This window comes from Homalodisca vitripennis, chromosome 4 (assembly GCF_021130785.1).
Source record: "Homalodisca vitripennis isolate AUS2020 chromosome 4, UT_GWSS_2.1, whole genome shotgun sequence".
NCBI lineage: Eukaryota > Metazoa > Arthropoda > Insecta > Hemiptera > Cicadellidae > Homalodisca > Homalodisca vitripennis.
The window spans coordinates 164,519,824-164,544,099 of NC_060210.1; the positions used below are offsets into that span (position 1 = coordinate 164,519,824).

A 24,276-nucleotide genomic window follows, 5' to 3' on the forward strand; every position below is an offset into this window, starting at 1 on the left:
TCTTGTGTATTGTAAGAACCCGTAAAAGTTTTGTACTTACACAAAATACTACATTTTTTTGACGTAAACATCTAAATAATATATAATACGATTTTAGAAAGATAATTATATTTACTTTTACTTTTGTAAACCCTGAAAACCTGCAAATGGAAACTTTTCAACATCGGTAGAGTGCCTTATGTAGAGTTTCGCAATAGCAATGAGATGACAGTTGAGATCGACAAGATTGTGTAGGAGGGGATGAGCGTGGGGCGTTATCACCGTGACCTTGTCCGTGGACCGGGACACCAAGGCGAAGGTGAGGTACAGGGCCAGTAGTCCCCGGATGAGGCGTGGCGGGGGGGGGAAGACGACTCTTGGTGTACAAATACGAGCCCTCAGCCCTCTGGTTAGCACTTGGACTTCGTGTCATCTCTGATCTTCCACGGACATGGCCCTCCTCAAGGTAAGCGGATTGGAGATCTATTTTTTTATATTATATCATTTTATTTTATCTAGTACAATCTACTTTATTTTATTTTTAATAACTGCATTATACACCTAATTTATATTCTATATCTATGGAATTATGTCTATTAGTATTTATATTAAATTGTTCAAAACTTGATATATCTATATGCAGTATGATTTTACTTACTACATGTTTTTTTTACTTAATTTTTCTGTACGTCACTAAAATATGTTTCATTTTTACAAAAGTTTATTGTAAAATAAATTATAATAAAAAGAAATATTGCGAACATTCATCCTGTGTCAGGCTACAAGAACTTTGTTACACGTGGAAACGGCGTAACAACATATAATAACGTTTTTTTACGTTTATTATAACAGCAATTTTGTAGTATAGCGTAATTGACTTGTGCAGGTTTAAACACAGCTATTTAATTTAAGAAGGTAGAATTTAAATGAATTCACTGAAATGTCTTTATTTTTGAGGAGGAGATCTTAAATTACAATTTAATTGTTGTGAAGTATTTATCTGACCTAAGTTATAGTATTAATACTTTCTGTACAAATTTCGTTTGGTTTATTTCAATTATATTTTATTTCTTACATTAATATTTTGGCTTCCTGACTTTGTAAGAGTAATTTATGAAACCTCCAATATGCCGTTTTAATATTTTGAAACTTTGAATTACTATTTACATACAGAGTATATTTTTAGTAGTAAAATATATAAAAGACCTGAATTTGTATTACTATATTCTTACCAAAGGACTGAAAATGGGTTACTGGTCCAGAATTAACCAGTATTATTTGATTTAAGTTTATCGTTTTTGTGGGTCATAAAGAAACATCTAGATTGAACCATCGAATTATTATACATTTCATCCTCTAAAACGTAATTTATATTTCGTTGCGTTTTACGTTGTCTGAGTATGTAAATTATGCATCGTGATATTCGCCGTTATTTAATAGTAAAAATGATAGGATACATTACATCCTAATGCCATTTTACAGCCATTTTTCCTGACCTGGTGCCATTATACAGAGCGTCCATACCTCTATCAAACTTCACCTTTCGTTTTTCCAGATAAAAATAAATAAGAAATGTCATAAAAAGTACATGCCTCTCTTGCTTTGTTTAACGTCTGTCAGTTTGTGAGTTAAGTTGGGAAATTATATATTTATGTCGAATGAAGATATTAGGTCCAAACTATGCCAAATGATTAGTATAAATAAGAAAAATCGTGTAATTTTTTAATGGCTTTATTAAAATATCATATCAGATATAAAAATGTTCAAACTTTAATAACTGAAAACCATTTTACCATTGTCATAAACTTTCTATACAAGCATAAAATAATTAATGAGGGTAGGCTATAGAAAATAATATTAAAAAGCATGTTGCAAAAGATTTTTTTTTTTCGTTTTTTATTTTACATTTGTACTAAATATACCTTATGAAGACCGTTTTGGCCAAAATTAAAAACACGTTGAAACCATAGCCGAAGTAATTTTCATGTTCTCATATTGCCAAAAAAATGCTAATAAGTATAGACTCCCGTTGTTTGAAGGTGCCGGCTCCGGAAACTCGGCGGTAATTAAGTGATTGTTAGTATCCTTGGAGTTGTAGCTTTACGGTTTGTTACATAACAAAACACAGACCACTTAAGATCTTCAGCCAGATTCCTGCTACAAGCAGCACATCCGCGCATTCAAGACACCTCATCTCTGGCAAATCGTAAAAAATCTTCTGTTATTAGCTCCTCCATTTTCAAATTTGCGTAGTTTATCCTACTTGTAGGAAAATTATTACCTTCGACAACAATCTGTATGTAATATGCTTGAAAACATTGTCCTGTTATTATTACAATTTACATTTATCATGCTATCCATTAGTAAGTCATGTTTTGAATTTTCAACTTATTCAGAAATAACTATGAATAAAATAGAAACACTTCTTTATTGAGGCGAACTTAGGACCATATAGTCCTAAATAATAATAATAATAATTCAGTTAATTAGGGCTTAGAATCAAATTATAAAACTGGTAATACTAGATAATACGTTTAATTTTATACAATATAATTTAAATATTTTTCTCCTCAGACTCATATTTACAAAATTAAATATATGTTACTCTGATCAGTCGTCGTATATTTGAGAGTGGTAACAACATTATTTATTTAGCCTCATTCTGCTAATGCAATGATAATAACGACCGTGAAGATACGTAAAAATCAAAATTGAGCATTAGTTTTAATAAACACATACTCAATATTGAATATCGAGTTTAGCTCCAATTCATCTTTCTCTTAGTGCATTGTCTGAAATTTGACAGTGGTACAGATAACAAATTGTTAAGCAAAATAACATATAGTTTAGTACTACGTAGTAATAAGACTGTTAAGTACCAATTCAAATATAAATTCCTTGAAATGTACTGGTAGTTCTTAAAAATGTATGTCCAAATAACAATCTACATGTATACGTGCTGGTGCGCAGGTAGTTGTACTGTGCGGGCTGGTGGCGGTGTGCAGCGCCCAACTCGCCCCCGTGCTCAAGGCAGTAGACCCCGAGTACGACCCCAACCCGCAGTACCAGTTCGCCTACAGCGTACAAGACCCCCTGACCGGAGACGCCAAGAGCCAGGAGGAGAGTCGTGATGGAGACTTTGTCAAGGGTTCCTACAGTCTGGTCGAGCCCGACGGCGCCCTCAGGACAGTACAGTACACTGCTGACCCTGTCAACGGGTTCAACGCCGTCGTGAGTCGCGCCCTGGGTGCCGCCCCTGCCGCCCCCGTCGCTGTCAAGGCCGTCGCTCCTGTCCCCGCTCCCGCCGCACCCGTCGTAGTTAAGGCAGCCCCCGCACCCGCATACAAGCCAGTCTACTACAACAACCCGGCTTACGCCTACCAGCCTTACCGATACTCTGGATACCCCTACTCTGGCTACCCTTACTCTGCCTACCCCTACTCCGGCTACCCCTACTCCGCTTACCCATACCGTTATTAATCTGTGATGTTCTTGTAAAATATTTTGGAATTTTCTCTCTTAACAATAAATTTCTTCTTCCAAAAAATAATAATTTCATTTTCCTTCAGTATTGTATATTATATCCACCTATTAATCGTGTACTGTATATTTAGGATTCGACCCTAATTTCAACCATGTTGCTCGCAGGGACAAGTTCCTACTCACACTTAATATATCTTACTTAACACAAATTTTCGACAAGAATTATTATCGTACTAGTGTTTTTTATGCTTTACTATACTACACAATCACATATGTCAATAAGAAAAATAATTCTGTATTTATCGATAGAAGTAATTAAGCTGTCGAGTTGCTACTATTTGTGACTGTATTATTTAAACTGATAGAGTTTGCAACGAGCACTAGAATGAAAAGGTACAAGTACTGAAACAAATGGTGCCAACTGAATCGAGAAATACTGAATACAGTGCCGATGAAATATATTAATTAAACAATTGTTTTGTACTAATGTTTCGTAAAATGTACCGCTAACTCAAACAATGTATTGTTTGACGATGTTTGATATTTTAAAATTTACACATATATTAGCGACTAGGAGTTACCCGCGGCTTCGCTCACAATTTCGGAGGTTTTGTACCGGTATGAACGTCTCTGCTGCGAGTGAATTTTATTTCCGACGCAAATGTTAAGTTCGCCTTCTTTTCCCGATCAAGAAAAAATATATACATAGAGAGCTCTGAGGAGCCTACGTTTGTCAAAAGACAACTAATTTAGGTTTCATAGCAGGCTTTAAATTTGGTTCGAGTGAATTATATTTCTGACGCCAATGTTGAGTTTGTCTTATTGGATCAAGAAAATATATAATCAAGTTTATAGTTTTAGCCATAGCAATTTACTTGTTCTTAGTATTATTTCTTACATACTTGAAATTTCCTTGTTTCCCGATCAAGCAAATGTATACCACATATCAGAGAAGCCTACTTCTGTCAAAACTTAGTTATATAACATTTTTTTTATTGATAGTGAAAGTTAGATAGTATCATTGTGGTAAACGTTCACTGCGGAATGAGAGATACTCGCTATAGTGACATGAAAATCTTAGTTATAAATAAGCATTGGTTAAAACATTTCGTCGCAAACTGATACTTAGAAATTAAAATTTTATAAATTTAAATGAGCTACTATTCTAAGAACACTTATGACAGGTTTGGTTTTAAATTGGTTGAACAAGTTGCAGTATGGATTTAAAATTAATTTGAATTTTACGTCGTTTTATAATAGTGAGTTAATGTACAGAGCAAATAATATTAATGATTTAATATAATTTTTTCTTGCAATACTTCCATTAAAATGTATCGCTGAGCCAGCGTAATGGAGATATCTATTGTCGCGTTGTGAAAAACTTCCATAGCTGTAAGTTTATACCTCATCACTTTAAAACAGGGAGTTTAAAAGTTCGCGAGCGACCTAGATAACCTCGATCGGAACCCCCCCCCCCCCCAATAGACGTTCTATTGAAATTGGCTGTTATTTTTACTTCATGCACCCTCCGCTTTAAATTAAGGCCAACGTTATTATTTTATGATAAGTAATTTGTATTTCTAATTTGGTAGCTGTATTCAACACACCTGGTATAAAAACGTCAGCAAGAGTTTTTTCTGTTATGATGGCAGCTGTAATGTTTTATTGGCTTCATCTATTTGTGATAAACCCAATTTTCAGTGATTTGCCATATCCTGATCTTCTCAGTGGTTGAATGGAGGGACGCAGAAATTGTCTGAGTCTCGTGATTTAAGCCTGAACCTAGTTACCTAAACATATCTTTATATTAAAACTTGCCCTCCCAGTTATGTTTTTGTGAAGCCGTGATAACAGTTAACAAGTTTAATGTAGCTAAATCATCAGTTTAAGAAAGAATCAAACAACTGAATTCATTTTTTAACCGATAAACTCAATAGGTAAAATGTTGTAGATTATGTAGAAAGAAATATCGCTAAATCCAACACTTTACCGAGAAAAAGTTATACAAACTCTGGTTATATAGCTGGGATGTTTTAAAAGATTAGTTCAGTACTCACCATACCATATATTAATCTTTAAATGTGATTCTGGAAAAAACAGAATTTCTCACTCTAAGAACATTTTTTTCTCTGTAACTAGAAAATATATTGTTTTAAGCTGAGGACTCTTAAATAATACACTGTACAAAAATGTACATGTTAAGCATTATATAAAAATGAAACCCCAATAAACGTATATCATTTTGGTAATTTCTCAGGTTTTGGTAGTTTTATTGTTGTTTATGTTGAAACAAGCATGTAAAATGTTGTAATATCTCATATAGTTACTGAGAAATGATCTTAAAGTTGAATAGTTTAGCATTGAAAAGAAGGACCATCTGACTCTCCTTGAAAAGCTGTTCAATATGTTGATTCAAGAAAAAAGTACATGGAAATTAATGTTGCCCTTTTATTAGTCTCCATTGGGAATTTGCTAAAACTATTCCAATTGAAGAAACAAATCAATGTAAATAACTATGCTAAGCTAAAATGCAAGCTACACACAGAAATGCTGAAGACTACAATTATTCACTTACATTGATACATGCAGTTCCACCAGACTGCAGATTGATTTATTATGGCTTGGATGTAAGACAGCTATTAAACAATGGCTTCCATATATGGAAATACAAGTCATTGAGGTAGGATTGAATGGCTTTGTACATCCTCGGATTGGAATTTATCGCAGTTGAATTATTTTTGTTGGATAAAGAACCAGTCTTCTTGGAAAAGTTTAAACAACGGATGATACAGCAAATAAAAATCGACAATGTATAATTTATGCCTTATTTATATGATAAGTCAACTTGTAAATTGTCAGACTACTCGTGGTTGTCACTTTGATGTTTTCTTTAAAAAGTGAAAGTTTGTTGTTTGCTTTTAATATTTTTTCGTGTTTATGGTAAAGTTTAGCTCTAATTATTATTTAAATGTTTCTTCACCAATAATACGAAATAATAACATATTTATGATGCAGAAACATATTTAAGTTCTGTCGTACATTAATGTTAAATCAAACCTATCCCTCTAAAATTTGTGGATTGGCAGGTTTTATTATTTTGTAGGTTTTCTAGTTATTATTTTTAATATTCTGTTAAAGTCAATAATTTTAGATCCGGTAGTGGCAAAATGTAATGATCAAGATCATCGAGTGGACCGTCCCAGGTAGAAAAGACTTGTAGTATAATAGTATTATATGTCATCTAGTTGCATATGTATCTATGAAAATACACACCTTTGTATTAATAATAAATATGCTATGTGTAGTGTGTGTTTCCGGTATTATGTCAGAAATCTAAAACTTGAGACTCGTGATTACCTTTTTGCAGTTTTATAAGTTTTGTACTGTTTGAACATTAGTGACTCCATTCTTCACCCCATAAAGTAATTCAGAAATTAAGCAATCGTATTATTATTCCTTATGGACCCATGTAGACTTGGGTATCCCCACATCTTTATGGGATTTGGCTGAGCGTTTACGTTGCCTAACTGTCCACAGGACTGAACGATTTCATCTGTAGACTTTAAATTGTTTAAATGCATGAATCTCCATTTTTCTATATAGACAAGAATTGAGTTCAATGGAAGCGCGTGTCTATTCATGGGATTGATTGGGCTGAGCGTTTACGTTGCCTAACTGTCCACAGGACTGAACGATTTCATCTGTAGACTTTAAATTGTTTAAATGCATGAATCTCTCTTGTCTATATAGACAAGAATTGAGTTCCAATGAGGAAGCGCGTCCTATTCATCTGGGATTGGGTCTGCAGCGTTTTACGTTGCCTAACTGGTCCACAGGAACTGAACGATTTTCATCTGTTAGTTCTTTATAAACGTATTTAAATGCATGACCTCTCTCCTCTCTTGTCTATATAGATGGGGGGGGGGGGGGGGGGGGGGGGGGACAAGAATTGAGTTCAATGTAAGCGGCGTCCTATTCATGGGATTGGGCTGAGCGTTTTGACGTTCCCTAACTGTCCACAGGACTGAACGATTTCATCTGTAGACTTTAAATTGTTTAAATGCATGAATCTCCATTTTTCTATATAGACAAGAATTGAGTTCAATGGAAGCGCGTGTCTATTCATGGGATTGGGCTGAGCGTTTACGTTGCCTAACTGTCCACAGGACTGAACGATTTCATCTGTAGACTTTAAATTGTTTAAATGCATGAATCTCCATTTTTCTATATAGACAAGAATTGAGTTCAATGGAAGCGCGTGTCTATTCATGGGATTGATTGGGCTGAGCGTTTACGTTGCCTAACTGTCCACAGGACTGAACGATTTCATCTGTAGACTTTAAATTGTTTAAATGCATGAATCTCCATTTTTCTATATAGACAAGAATTGAGTTCAATGGAAGCGCGTGTCTATTCATGGGATTGATTGGGCTGAGCGTTTACGTTGCCTAACTGTCCACAGGACTGAACGATTTCATCTGTAGACTTTAAATTGTTTAAATGCATGAATCTCTCTTGTCTATATTGACAAGAATTGAGTTCAATGGAAGCGCGTGTCTATTCATGGGATTGGGCTGAGCCTAATTGAAGTCTATATCTCAGTAGGCTGGCAGAGAAGGAAACAGGATTTTTTCCGGACATTTGCCATCGTTCATTGAAACAAAAAACCAGTAACACTACGTTTCGAGATCTGCAGTCTGATCTCTTCTTCAGGTAAATAACTAACCTAATAAATAATTAGAAACTAGGCTTTATGAAGTGCATGTTTTGTGGCGTTAGTGAAGTTGACACACGACATAGTGGTTGTGATTCCTGACTTGGCGTGTCATAACAGTTTGGTATGAGTGGTTTATTTTAACCTAGTTTGTAATTTTATGTATTAGGTTAGTTACTTACCTGAAGAAGAAATCAGATTGCAGATCTCGAAACGTAGTGTTAGTGATTTTTTTGTTTCACTGAACGATGGTAAAATGTCCGGAAAAAATCCTGTTTCCTTCACAATCCTTCCATCGTCAAAAGTACGAGTAAACTTCAAACAAAGGAGGCTAATAGAATTGTTCTTCTGTCTACCTGGGAGCTGTCTAGAGAATGACATGAGTTATAAAACTGAATTGCTACATCCAACATCAGTGAGGCCTTCTACGTGACATGGAATGTCGCGTATCTCTACTGTTTAATAATAAACATATATTATTGTAACATGGAAAAGGATACTTATCTGCTCTCCTCTGCCATAATTTCTAAAACCACCATCAGCAAAACCTGATTATGTTTTTTAGCGTCAAGGGATTAAATTACAGCAAGTATCCTTTTTATATCTCTTTCCAGCGCTTAGTCCAACATACCTTGCCTCTCACTCAGTGTTTCTTATAAAATTTGTTCTGTTTAGGTTTCTGATCCGTATCATATCTTAAGATAACGCCCTAGTCAGCTGTCGGCCGGGTCTTTTAAATGGGACTAATGTTTTTTGTAATGAGTTATAAATAGAATCTTTCCATCTAAAAAACCATAATGACAGTAAATTATAAAACAATGGTATGAAAACATAATTCTTTTTCAAAGCGTACTATAGCGTTATGACATTAAATCGAAGTTACTGAAATGAAAAACGCGATTTGCTTGAAATAGGGTTTGCGACTAGATCTTATTTATAACACAGCTTTAAACTATAGTTCCATGTTAAAAGCGTGACTTCAAACCGGCAGATAACTAGGCTGCCTTATGATTTATAATCTTTTCCAGGACTACAGGCTTACTTCACACATCACAACATAAATGTAATCGGCTGAAAAAGATGGATAAGATGGACAATGATGGATAGATCAGAGGGCTTGTATCCACAAGAATGAAACATTTCATTTTCCCCTTGTCAGTATTAATCGTCACAGAAAACAATGTTGTTAGCCATATTTTTCGAAGGAAAAACATAATCGCCGCAACTTATACAAAATGTTCAACATCTAACTCTCATAAAATTGTAGAATCTCTCAACATGAACTCAGTATGAAAACAAAATGAGGGACAATATAGTGTGAAGTTTATTTTTAACGATGGAGGGATTGTGAAGGAAACATTATTTTTCATGACATTTACCATTGTTCGTTGATACAAAAATCAGTAACACTACGTTTCCGAGATCTGCAATCTGATCTCTTATTCAGGTAAATAACTAACCTAACACATAATTAAAATCTAGGTTAAAATAAATAAATCATACCAAGAGCGTTGTGACACGAATAACTCAGGAATCACAACCACCATGTTATGTTTCAACTTCACTAACTCTAAAACTTGCACTTAATAAAAACAAAACACGACACCAATACAGAATACAGATCATAATAGGGCTGCATCAGCCGACCAACCACCAAGTCAGTTAACTAGTGTGTTTACACAGTGAATATGCATGCACTATCCAAAAGATAACAACATTATATAATTCGTGTAGAATATTACAACATAACCCATTTATATGCAATAAAATATTTAGAAAATATAAACACTTCCAAAAACTATGAAGTACATAATAATTTCAAAATAAGAATCTACGTGTCCGGGTCTAAAGAATATGGGTTTAATAAAAATTGATTACATAACGAAATTCTGGGTTCTGATACTTACTTTATACGTGTGCTACTGTTTGACTTTTGTAATGTGTATTTCTTATATTTCGGTATAACTTTAAAATAGATTAAATGAACTTAAGTCTAGATTAGTTAACTTACGTTCATCCCAGCAATGTAAAAACTACTTTTAAATAATAGGTGTATTTTTTTTCTTTTGGTCATGTCACTTGGATAAGCTTTAGCTGTACTGTATCTTCAGGTTAAAGCATTATTGTTGTTAAGTTAGTTGGTTGAAGTAATTTAACCAATTTAAGCTAATGCCCTTGTATCATACAGAAACAGCCTTTCTTATATTTTAAAATTCCTGGTATCGCAAAATATTCCCAACTATATTAATTTTAAAGTTAAATTTTATCTTTCTTTAAGATTATCTTTCTTATTAGAGAAGCATATTGTGTTAGTTATATTTACAAAATTGTAACATTGTCATTATCTTTGTATATAGCTGTACAGTTTTTTATATATTTTTATGTGTTTTGTGACTTGAAAATTGTTTGTCTTAACATTTTTCTAGTAACTATTTGAGTGAGGCAATGCCGCTATAGCTCTCTCCAGTGAAGTTTACATAGTTGTCTCAGAGAACCGCAGCTACAATGCACCAAGTAGATATATATATAGTCTGACTAGATATAGATCAAAATTATCAAGAACTTTGTCATCTAAAACGATCTCGTGCCAGCTAGTCATGCATTTGCAAAAAGATGATGTGGCCTTTAAAATGTATTAAACCCCAATGTAATAACAGGATATTTTGATGTTTGTCTGCGACGGTAGTGTCCAAAACGATGACGTACCACCTGATTGTCTTTCGTACACAGACAAAAATGTCTGTTACCTTTTGATTGTCTGTGTAACTAATATGCGCTCAAAATCAGGTAAAGACCGTATTGGGCTTATCACAACCATCAGCAGTATTAAGCTAAAGGTTCTGTGTCCAAGGCCGGGTGTTAAACCGCCGCCGCACCGTACATCATAATGCTTACTGTGACTCGTGACTTTGAATAGCGTTATTTGCACTCTCCAACTCATCGCAAATGGTATTGCACAGCCACATCTTATCTTTCACTTGTTGTACATATTAATGTTAGCATAAAGCTTATTCAAACGTGAAAAATACAATTATGACCCATAACTCCAGGGAAGTATTGAACTGTAGGTCCGTGGAGTTCAGTTACTTTCTGCCTTAGGAACTACACTGCCATACGTCATACAGAAACTAAACTCGAAAATACAGACAAAACCAACGCCATATCACTGTGGCTACTCAAACACTGCTTCATGACATATTGTCAAAATTGATCTGTTGGTCATTTTAAACAAGAACTTAGTTTAGTGGTCATAGATTCGTTTAGTGAAATTTTTACGGGGCTAGGGTTGCTGTTACGTGCCAACCTTTAAGATTTTCAAGTGTCCCTATAATACCAATTAACACGTAACTTGCTTCGTGGCATCGTAATGAAACAAGGTACAGGGACAACTTCCAATCTCAGCATCACAGACTGTCATTTTCACATCTGCCGCAGCAAGAGGTTTGTGTTGGATAAATCAACAGGCTCCCTGAAAGTATACAAGATTCCAATAATGAAAATCAGTTCAATAATCCTCTCAAACGCCTTTTGACCTCAAAAGTGTGGTTTTGTTGTATTCGGTTGATGAATTCATGAAAAGTCGCTGGGGTTTGCGGGGCTTCTGAACGTGCTCGATTTGGAGTCAAAGGGACTACAATTGTGACGGGAAAGAATGTATTTAATATAAAAAATATGATCGTGTGTGAGTTTGCATAGATTTTAACCAGGTATGATTTGAAGATTGTGATCAATGTTAAATTTAATTTTAACAAAAAAGCTATGAAGGATTATTATTATTATTCTGGCTTGGCAGTGAACTTACAGACATCCCAAACGTCACTGCAACTAAAGTCTTGGATAGGGGTAATCAAGATTAAATTCTGATAAAAATCAAGATCATTCCTGTACGATTTGGATTGATCGTTTTCCCAATTTTTATTCAACCTATATGTCAAATCACCATTCACCCCATATTTAAGTATTAAAAAAGGAACCATTCTTAATTAATATGTGAATAACATACAATATTTGTAACCGTAATATATCGTAAACCGTATTTAATTATTATAAAAATGAAAATATATGGTAGAGTTTATGTGTATGAAATTATAATATAGACCCACCGTAACATGGTTGGTTTATTATCCAAGGAACTACCTCTGACAAAGGTTGACATTTTGTCACATCACCCACATCGTGTTTTAATGTCACACGTTTGGAATTTCTTGCAAAAAATGGAGCAATCTTTCATATAATTAATTCTGATATCTGCGTGACCTTGCTCGTTGGAACCAGATGATCAAGTGAGGAAGGCCGATAGGCGGGGCGGGAAGGGGAAGACGACTTGTGTACAAATACGAGCCCTTAGCCCTTCAACCAGCACTTGGACTCTGCCACTGAATCCTCCTCTTCTCTTGCAATGGCTTTCCTCAAGGTAAGATACAGATTTTGCTCTCACTTAATATAACGTTTTATATTTTAATCCGCCGTAAAATTTTAAGTCCACGTAATATTACAAATATTTAACTCATATTAATGTTAAAGCATTTTATTTTCATGATATAACCAGATCAAGCTAGTGGAAAATAATATTCCAACAATGCAAAAGTGTTTATATCAAAACAAATTTGTATGGGAGTAACTTTCCGCGAACTTTGTATACATTTGTGTTCAAACACTATATATAAAAATGACGAATAATTTTAGAAGTGCATGTCAACCATGGAGTCCTAAATAGTATGGGGAACCACCACTTCAGTACAATTTTTAATCTAAAAGTATTAGTTTTAAGTAATAATTTTAAGTATAAATTAGTTAGGCCTACATTAAATGAAATAATTTAGTAAATAATAAAGTTAATTTTAAAACGTATTCGAACGCACTATTCGTTTATTTAAACCGTTTATAACATTATATTAAATCGATTTTTGATCCTTAATTGTTAGTAAAAATATACAGATAATTCATATAGAAATAACCTCTTTATTGCATTCAAAGTTGGGTCAAGTTCAAAATAAAATTATTAATAAACATTAAAATCCATTTCTTAATCGAAACTTTTAAATACATTATATTGCACTCAAATTGTACAACAACTTAATTTTCATGTACAGTTGCTTGCGAATCAGTTCTGTGTTACTTATAGTTGACCAAAGCGAAAGCTCAATTTTGTTACACAAGTTTAAACAGGCCTTGAAAACAGGTGTATTATATGCACATTTTGCAGCTCCTATTTTAACTCTGAAACGAAAAAACTCAAGTTGACCAGTAATAAAATCATAAATATATAATTATCCTACGATATCAATAAACTATAAGAAATAGTATAATTAAGGAAAATATTTGAAGTTACACATTGTTTTCCTAATTTTTTAAAATATTGTGCGTAGTCGCATTATCTCTTCCAAAATCTACCACATGATGAAAAAATATTGTCAGTGTGCCCATTAACCCTCCTATTATTAAAGAAGTCTTAAATAAAAGTACCGCTTCTCTTTTTAATTAAGGCAAAACGTGATGAAATATTCTGTCTAAAATATATCATCTATTATATACTAGTGTATCTGGCTCATTGGCGTGTTTTAACAACATAATACAATTGTATTAGTTCTACACTCCAATATATCAAGTTAGGACAATTATAGGATAGTTTCTAACATTTTGGATGAGATAACTTTTTACCAGTAACAGCGTATAGTTTATAATTTTGCTTGCTAAAATATACAAAAGTGTGGTAAGAAAAAATACGTTATTTATAACTAGGTATCCTCTATATATTTAAAATGAGACCTGTACTAAAATAAAGAACTGTGTAACTTAATTTTTGTTTTGGAAGTCCGCAAAAAATTTGTTTCGTACCTTTCAAATGAATCCTACTGGTTTGATGAAGTACTTATGAAGATTATAAGTATGCTTAGATATAACTGTTATTTTCATATACCATTCAGGTCCATTAATATTCGTGCACGTCTTCTTCCTTTTTTTCTCTAGAGTATGGAATTATATTTCTATATTTACAAGTAATATATATTTCATGTCCTTATCAAGTCAAATCTTGTTCTTATAGTTATTTAATAAAGTACTATAATAATAATTGTATTGTATTGTACGACAGTGTACAATAAACAGTTTAAAAAATTGCTCTTGGCATTGTTATAAAAGTTATTAATAAAAGTAAATTTTCCTCCTTCGCAGCATTCTATTGTTGATTTTATTGATAATATTTTATTAGATTTGATCAAGATGGATAAATATGTTTAAAAATTCGTTATCTTTAGTCAATGATATTTTGCAAGAAAATATTTTTTTGAACATTTTGAAGTATCCTTCTGAAAGTTTTGTAAACGTCACGTTCAACCTAACAGTAATTTTAATTTAATGAAGTATACATACAGGGTGATTCATGAAGTTCTCCCCCCACTTATACAGCACATTGTACTAGTAAAAAATAATGAAAAAAATGTTATATAAACATAGGTCCGAAAACGCTTCGTTAGCGAGTTACAGCTAGCGAAAGATTTCGCCTGAATTCCTCGGTAAAGAGTAAATAAAGCCATACTGAACTTTTGGAAAGGTTAATTAAGTAAGAAATATCGTGGATTCTTATGTATTTTTACCTGATAAAGCTAATAAAATAGGTTTCAGAACTGTACCTGTACTAGTTTTTGAGGGATTCAGGGTTAAATGCAAAAAATTGGGGCACGAAACAATGTTTTTTTTAAGTTTGATGTACAATAACTTTGTTAAATTGGTAATAAATACATAAAATCAACAAACATTAATTGTAGAGAATTTACTTTTGAGAAAATTGATATAATCAAAGTCTAAAATAAAACAGAAATAAGTACCAAAAAAAAATCGATTTTATTAAGTATAATACATTACTAGTTTTAAGCAAAATTAATCAGGTTGGGCCAACCGTACGCACCTTTTTATAATAAAATGTTCGAAAATGAGGCCATCATTATCAATACATTTTGCACCACGTTTGTGTATTGCTTTTGTTGCGTTTCTTAATTTTTCAGGACTTCCCTGTATCTGCACAGCCGAATCCATAATACGGGCAATTAATTCATCACGATAATTCACTTTTGTCTTGTATACAATGTCTTTAATCCATCCCCAGATGCAATAATCCAAATGGAGATAGATCTGGTGATCTTGGTGGCCAAGGGTGAGGCCCTCCATGACCAATCCAGTGTCCAGGGGAAATTGATGATTTAAGTAAGCAGAAACGGCACGTGAAAAGTGGGGAGGTGCTCCGTCATGCTGGAAGTACAAATTTTGTCTGAGATGTTAAAGGAACATTCTCTAACAGCTGCTGCAACTCTTCTTGAAGGAAATGCAAATAGAAACTCAGCATTTAGGCGTCCAGGTAATATGAAAGGTCCAATCAGCCGATTGTGCAAAAGGCCACACCAGACATTGACGCTAAATCGGTGTTTGAAAGTTCTGTTCCACTACCTCATGTGGATTTTTCTTCTGCCCATGAGTGTTCATTGTGCAAGTTATTGACACCATCCCGAGTGAATTGTGCCTCATCCGTAAACAAAATACGCTTGTAGAGTTGATTATTAATATTCAAAAAGTTGCAACAAAACTCCAAGCGAAGCGGGACCATCCCCTAGCTGTAGATGTTGAACCTTTTGTTTATGAAACGGATAAAATTTTTTTTTTGATTAAGTGACCTCCACACCGTTGACTGCGAAACTCCTATCCGTCTAGAAATACGTCGTGTACTTACACCTGGACTGCGATGAACAGCATTAATAACAATATCATCATCAAGTTGGACAGCTCGTTCATAATCGGTTCTAGTACTTGGTAGTGATCCTGTTTCCCGAAGAGTACGAAAAGTTCCTGAAATTGTTTTGGTATCTGGAATCCTCCTATTAGGGTAACGTTAGTTCATATTCTTCTACAGCAGCTCTTAGCATTACCATTACAGTAAACCCAAAATAAAAACCATATCAGCGTATTCCATCTGATGTAAATAAGTAAGGCATTTTTTCGCTGAATAAACAATCGAATTATTGCATTTAATAACACGATTCACAGAACCCGATCTCCTGCTGTAGCTTGCAAAAACACCACTAATACACAGTTCTAACGTAACAGTACAGAATACCATTGTTGATCAGCTGTTATTCGTGCGTTACCAACTTAGAAATTAATTAAAACAAAAAAGTGCATTTCGATGATTAGTAAACAATAATGGGAAAATGTTTGCTTCATTTTATTTTCGAACATTTGATGTTAAAATTTTTATTAAAAAAAATACAACGTAATAAATCATGATATTTTTATTTACAAAACAAATTTATTTTAACAGTTTAATCTTGTTTTCTCAATTTATCTCATCATTAAGGAACAAACATTTTGTTTTTGTTTTATTTTAACTAAATACCGTACGGTATTTCTTTACAGCTAGTAATGTTTTTTACTGAATAAAATCGATTTTTTTTGTACTTATTTCTGTTTTATTTTTAGACTTTGATTATATCAATTTTCTCAGAATTAAATTCTCTACAATTAATGTTTGTTGATTTTATGTATTTATTACCAATTTAACAAAGTTATTGTACATCAAACTTAAAAAAAAACATTGTTTCGTGCCCCAATTTTTTGCATTTAACCCTGAATCCCTCAAAAACTAGTACAGGTACAGTTCTGAAACCTATTTTATTAGCTTTATCAGGTAAAAATACATAAGAATCCACGATATTTCTTACTTAATTAACCTTTCCAAAAGTTCAGTATGGCTTTATTTTACTCTTTACCGAGGAATTCAGGCGAAATCTTTCGCTAGCTGTAAACTCGCTAACGAATAGCGTTTTCGGACCTATGTTTATATAACATTTTTTCATAATTTTTTACTAGTACAATGTGCTGTAGAAGTGGGGGGGGAGAACTTCATGAATCACCCTGTATATTACTGAAGCCTTGCATTACTTGTAATAAATATATACTATTATCAATTTTACTCTGTTTTTAAAAGAAACGTAACATGTGTTTGACTACGTTTTGATTTTGCATACTGTTTGACTCCATGTGTACGTAAGTAATAAGTACCTACTTGAAACTACTTTAAAATGACGATATGTTTCATAATTATTATTATTGATGATTGGAAGTGACTTGTATAATTTTGTAACTCAACTGCTTCTGGGCTCAGTGAGTGGTTACTTTCTGGCTTACAAGCTACAGTATATTTGGAGTAGAGAGTGGTCGCCAGTTATCTTGTGTGTACATTCAGCATCAGTCGACCAGTAACTCCCTTGTCCTCTTGTACGATTTCGTGCAAATCTATAACAATAAATTACATCATTACAGTTTCTGCCCATTAAAGTGTAAAATTGGTTGGGCAATGTTCATTCGCAAATATTTAGGATAATTCTTCTATAGGTAGGAAATATATATACTTTTTATTATAGGCATTCAAAGTAGGAATTTGGGGAACTTTCGTAACCAGATCCAAGGGGAAACTGCTAAAGTGAATAGAAACGGATGTGAAACTTTTACACTAAGTATGCATTATGCCTCAGGAGAGTTTTTAATGGTTTGTGATTTCACAAAATACCATTTTATTCACATTAAAGCATTTAATTATCTTCAATCAAATTAAATAAAGCCTACGTATTATAACAAATGTGATACTTTATTTTCAGCCTGTATTGTGTAGACCTCCTTTGACTATGCTTGCAGTTAAGAATTCAAATACGATTATTTATTACATTGGCCGCGTCGAAAAGTTCTGAACACAATTAACATCGTGAAGTAGTATAAAAAGATTTAGGCCTACTTTTATTATTGGATCATGAGTATAAAATGAAACATTATATGAAACTATCAAAATAATGAGTGAACATTTTTAAAATAAATAAAATATACAATAAAACAAATAGGGGGCTCCATAATATTAAGATGCTATTTTCAAATATGTAAACACAAAATCTTATAGTTCTTAAAAATATATGTACAAATAACAATCAACATGTACTGTATACGTGCTGTGCGCAGGTAGTTGTACTGTGCGGGCTGGTGGCGGTGTGCAGCGCCCAACTCGCCCCCGTGCTCAAGGCAGTAGACCCCGAGTACGACCCCAACCCGCAGTACCAGTTCGCCTACAGCGTACAAGACCCCCTGACCGGAGACGCCAAGAGCCAGGAGGAGAGTCGTGATGGAGGCTTTGTCAAGGGTTCCTACAGCCTGGTCGAGCCCGACGGTGCCCTCAGGACAGTACAGTACACTGCTGACCCTGTCAACGGGTTCAACGCAGTCGTCAGTCGCGCCCTGGGTGCCGCCCCTGCCGCCCCCGTCGCTGTCAAGGCTGTCCCCGCACCCGCCTACAATCCAGTATACTACAATAGCCCGGCTTACGCCTACCAGCCTTACGGATACTCTGGTTACCCTTACTCTGGCTACCCCTACTCTGGCTACCCCTACTCATACCGTTATTAAGTTTTGTTATTCTTTAAATTGCACTGTCTGCCAATAAATTTTCCCTTAAAAAACTCTTCATTTATTACCATGTGGATTTTACTCAGTATTATATTTTATTATTTTACTCAGTACGTTGGACTATCGTTTTTTCCACCATTTAAGTAAAAATACTTGATCTCCTACGAAGTTATACGAGTAGTATATTTCATTGTATGAGAGATCTTTTGCTACATTGTGGCTGAGATTGTAAAATAAAAAAAATACAGATCTAAAGAATGTATGAACCGAGCTTTCATGCGAATCTTATAGATAGTGCCTGCTGATTTGATATTATTACATTACTTTAAGTTTATAAACATTGCATTGTTATCATGTTAATTATTGGTATAAATTACATTAAAACTGTTGATTTTGAGTTATGTTATTACTGCTGCGGCGATTGTTAGTTTCCGTCCTCAAAACATTTTACACTGATTAAATTACTTTTATTTCCAAATTTTAAATATTCTTATTTTTTATTCAAAGCCGTAACTTGGACTTAGATTTGTCACTTGCCGAATCTATTTTAAAATATCTGGGTTTGAATCTACGACATTTGCTTTTTTAATACTGTTTGTTCAAAAGTTTAAATTAACAAGAGTATTGCTGCCTATACAAAATTAAGCAATATTTTAAGTATTTAAATATTTTAATGTATAAGATATATCACTTTTAATAAAAGTAGCACATTGTCCGCAGTTTAATATCCTTTAGAGACAACAACAATTAAATGTAATGTTTGGGAGATATTATACAATTTGTAAATTTACAAATAGTAAAATTTAAAAAAAATTATCAATCCATAAATAGTACGCATCTTCTATTAATAGTTTTTATTCAAAAATTAATATTATATTCCAACAAAATGTATTAATGTCTGTACGACTATTCATTGATGAGTCGTTTTACACATCAATCAATAATATCGTAAAATCTTTGTATGGAACTTAATTTTTTGACTGAGTTATCGTATAGATAACTCAGTCGTAAATATGTATAAATAAATCGTATAGATGGTGCGTATAGCACCATTCAAGCCCTAAATATTATCGATTTAAACCTGAATTGTGAAAATACAAACAAAAAAATGTTTAAATAGTTGTATGCGTAGGGCCTAACGTTTTTGCGAAAGCAGTAAAATCATTTAAAAAATATGCAACGAAACTCCAATTTTGGCAATATTGTTAATGTTACAAAAACATTACACAAAAGTTTGTTAAGCTATATCGTAAAGTTTCTAGATTCAAAAAATGGTTTTTAAGCTACCTGTCGTGTAAACAATCGTATTATAAACAAAGGAGTCCATTTATGAACATTTTAGAGTACTGTACTGTATATCGAAATTGTTAAATAATCAATACTTTTCAACTAAAACAAATAGTATAGTTAATACAAAATATTTGACAATATGTGTGTAAGAAACAAAAAATTAGAAACAATTTTAAGAGGTTTGACTCAATTGACATGGTAAAGTTGTCGGGCGCCATTTACATTTAAGCCGTATTGTATTGTCACTTGAACACTCTACGCTATAAATCGATGACATCATTAACGCCACAACTTACTAGGAACGAAATATTAGTTTATCTGCTGTCTGTTATACATTTGCCAGCAACCGATACAAAAGTGAATAGTGGCTGTACTGGACAGCTGACACGGACGGAGGGAGGGAAGGTCACCTAGACAGAAAGTGCGTGGTTCACGCAGTAATCGTTGTGTAATGTTTATCAGCAAGCGACGCACGCCACCACTTTCTCGCGGGGCCCTGGTACACTTGGCACACGTCCGCGTCCGCTTTGCTCCTGATTGACTTGTCATCAGATCACACCTAAAGTCCGCTCGAACATGCCAGTAATGTGGCTGATAGACAAACCACTTTATATCATTTTTAATTCATGTAGAACATTCACGACAGTACGCGTGAATTCTAATCTTGATTGGCTTGCCTTCAGATCACACCTAACTCCTCGAAGATGCCAGTAATGCTGCTATTAGACCAGCCACTTTATTTAATCTCGTGCATGTAAATCGCACCTGCGTAATAGCTAAAGTACTAATGTGCCATAATATAAAATGTGTGCTTACTTAATTGTTCTGCCGGCGTTACGTAGTTCTTACCGTATATACCTTACTAGATGAGCGTTAGCAAAGTCCGCATGATATTTCGAAAACTAACTGATCTATAGACTTTATGATTTATGCCTCATCTTTATGCTTTAAATTTTGCATGAACATTAATTTTTTACATATACAAAAAAAGTTGTATTGCAAGTTTGCAAATTCTACTGGTGGTGCATATCTAATCATGGAATTTGGCAGAGCGTCATGTCTCAGTAGGCTGACACAATTTCTCTGTTGCCTGCCGGGGAGACTTTCTGTAGTATATTTTCTGTATGATTGTCAGTATGTCTATCTGTTCACAGGATATCTTGAGAATTAAATAATCTATACAACTTGATATTCTGCTAAGCCAGTACGTTACACGTGGTGTGGCGTACTTCTGCTTGACTTTACTTGTAATAGGGTGATTCCGATAAAATAGCGCATTTTTCAAGATTGATAGAGAATGTGAATAAAAATGTTTTTTCTAATACATATAGGGTAGCAAATATTTCATTTCCGAGAAACATTGAGAATTTGTAATACACCTCCTTGTAGACAACACGTAGTATTCCCTTTGTGATTTGGCCTAAATGCAAAGCTGCTAAAACAAAACTTGATTTATATCTTACTAACACATAAAAGAACCATATGTGAACAAAAAAAGTAAAAATTATTATTACAAAAAAATGTTCATAATTTCTCCCGTTTGTATCGATGCAAGGTTGAGCTCTTCGTAACATCTACTATCTTAATGTATTTTCTCCTCTCTCTACTGCTTAATTAATTTTCTTTACATTCTTGTTTCCACCAAGTGGTTATTTTATTAGTAATTAGAAAGAAAAACACATTATTAGTTTCAGTATCTGTGCGTTTTTTCTGGCCGAATTTCAAAGGTAGCAACTACGTGTTGTCTACAGGATGTGTTTTATAAATTCTAAATTTTTTCGGAAACGAAACATTTGCGACACCATGTGTACTGGAAAAAATGTTTGTATTCACATCCTCTATCAACCCTGAAAAAATGCGCACTTTTATCGAAATCACCCTGTATAGCTTCATATCCTTAATCTTAATTCAATAATTAATAAACACTTTTAGTAGATGTTTTTACAGTATTTTATCCTTCTGGTGGTTATTATTATACTTTCCGCTGGTTTATGATAGCACACTTTCTCTAATCACTTATTTATCTACGTGCGTCGCTCCCACATACTTTTTGAAAGGTGAAAAGAGGTCCATTCCAAAAGAGGTTCAAGTGTTTCCAAACAATGCAATTAGCTACCTCAGTATATCTAACACTATTATCTTTAAGCTTGATAAAATTATATTCTAGAGTAAGGATGAATAGTAATTTAGCTGAATTGTAACTTTTCTTAAATACATACTAAATTTCTCGAACTTTTAACTTTGTACTTTGATTACGGATTACTCTGTAGTCCTGTTATGCTTACTCGAATAAAAATAAAATGTTTTTTAGCATACTGACAAAGTGCTTATTCCTTTTTTAGAAAATTGTGCTTCTCCCTCACTCTCAATTTTAATAAGGTTGAATTTTTTGTCGTAATTAGTTCAAAGGTAGATTTAAATTTCTAGAAAAGAATTTCTGATTACACATTGGTTAGATCTATTCCTAACCAGATGGAAATTATATAAATTCAATATTTGCTTCTCTTTGATTGTCAAATACTTAACCCTTCAATATTGTGCAACTTTTATTTTTACATTAGACCAAACGTAGTTTTGTATTTCTACGGAACATTTTCGGAATACAGTTGGTTAGATTCATTTATAGTCATACAAAAATCAAATATATGCAGTATTTGCACTATCAAGTACAACGCTTTCCCAAAATATTATTTACTCTACTCTTGTTCAGTTTTGTAAATTACTTGATATTTTAAATGGAACATATCTTGACTGTCTTAAACATCATACAAAACCGGATATATTTAAGCGCTACATTTACGGCACCAATATGCGATATTCCCAATCTTCAATTACTTCTTATAAAGACATTCAGAATATCTACTCCTGCATGGTTCCAAACAATTAAATTGCAATTTCATTGCACATAAAATTATATATAGCCGATTGATTCAGCATTTTGAAGTATTTTATTAGTGTCTTTGCCTTTGGTTATTTTGCAACGTGAAATTTATTATTTCTGGGTTTATTTGAGTCAGCCTGCGTTCAAGGGTTATTTTGGACTACGTATAAACACGACTATTCAAAGTTAAATTACAATCTGACGTATAGCAATACAAGCTATTATAATTCATTAATATTAATAATAATAATATAATAATATATAATATTAAGAACATTAATAATTTTGACCTCTGGTCTGTACGATGGTTTAGATGAATATTTGTTTATCTATGCATGGCTCTTTTCTGCTGAACACTTACTAATTCCCTTTAATTCTTAATACACTCATCATTATTACACTCCGGATTATGTCCCTGATTATTCATGAACATGTCCCTGAATAGGCGTATAAACGTTGATTGTAAAACTGTAAAAACACACCTATTATAAACCACTACCTAAATATGAACCATTTGACATTCTCGGTTGCAAGATCGATGCTCGCAATATCAGTATCAACAGCGATAACTTTTCTCAGCTTGACACATTTATGACCAATTTTCAGACCCGCAAATGTTAAACCAGTAGCTGACCATAATGAGAAAGTAGCGATTTTCATTTTCTTAATCTACTTACCAATGGTGTTATAACTATTACTAGTGTGTCTGACGGTAGGTTTTAAGTGAGTGTGTAAAGCAAAGAAAAATATGATTTGCAAAAATATTACGGTTTCATATTTTAACCGTTATGATAACGTCTCATTTAAACCTCCACTACAACTAGCGCCACTGAGTATATAAGTTGAATTTGTTAAATAATGGAAATTTGTTGTGGATTTGCCGAAGAATACCTGCGTAAAATTACATTGGCTGATCGAAGCTCAAATTAAAAGCTGTACCTTTTTTAATGTAGTATCTCAAATACCTTATTTTTATAGTTTTTTTTAGACTTAGGTAGAATATAAAAGATGTCCCTTTGAAGTCGAGTTTGCGGCATAGTATTATGTCTTCATTTAAGATTTTCTACTAACATCTTGCGGCCCGTAGGAAGGAAGTATCGGGTCACTAAATATGTGTTAAATTATATTTATATATCCAGACACTTTGCACCAAATTTTTTGCACTTTTAACTTAAATGTTTTCAAACATATTTAACCGTCTCGGGACGTTTTGTACATGTTCTAAAAATACTTTATAGACTCTAAACTATATTAGAATTGCATGTTCTCTATCCATGGGCATTTTAAGGCTTTTGGAAGATCAATAGCATCTATTCGTGTAAATCGAGTTTTAGGGACGAATCTTTTTAAATCGATCTAAAACAATCAGTGTTTTAACTTATTAAAATCCTTGAATTAAACAGATAAATCTAATAAAAATATCCGACTATTAATTAATCTGAACTTGTCTGCACTTATAAAGCACACATAGTAATGAATGCTTTGGTGT

The 24,276-nt window shown here is 33.4% G+C and overlaps 2 protein-coding genes across 4 annotated transcripts in view; both read left to right on the forward strand.

The window, feature by feature from the left end:
- LOC124360510 (neurobeachin-like protein 1) overlaps positions 1-24,276 on the forward strand; it is a 545,778-nt gene that overhangs the window by 487,143 nt on the left and 34,359 nt on the right. The window lies entirely within an intron of this gene.
- On the forward strand, positions 311-18,729 carry LOC124361275. Its single transcript, XM_046815324.1, has 3 exons — positions 311-445; positions 2,950-3,456; positions 18,176-18,729. The coding sequence occupies exons 1-3, from the start codon at positions 431-433 to the stop codon at positions 18,614-18,616; spliced, it is 963 nt and encodes a 320-aa protein (XP_046671280.1). The 5' UTR covers positions 311-430; the 3' UTR covers positions 18,617-18,729.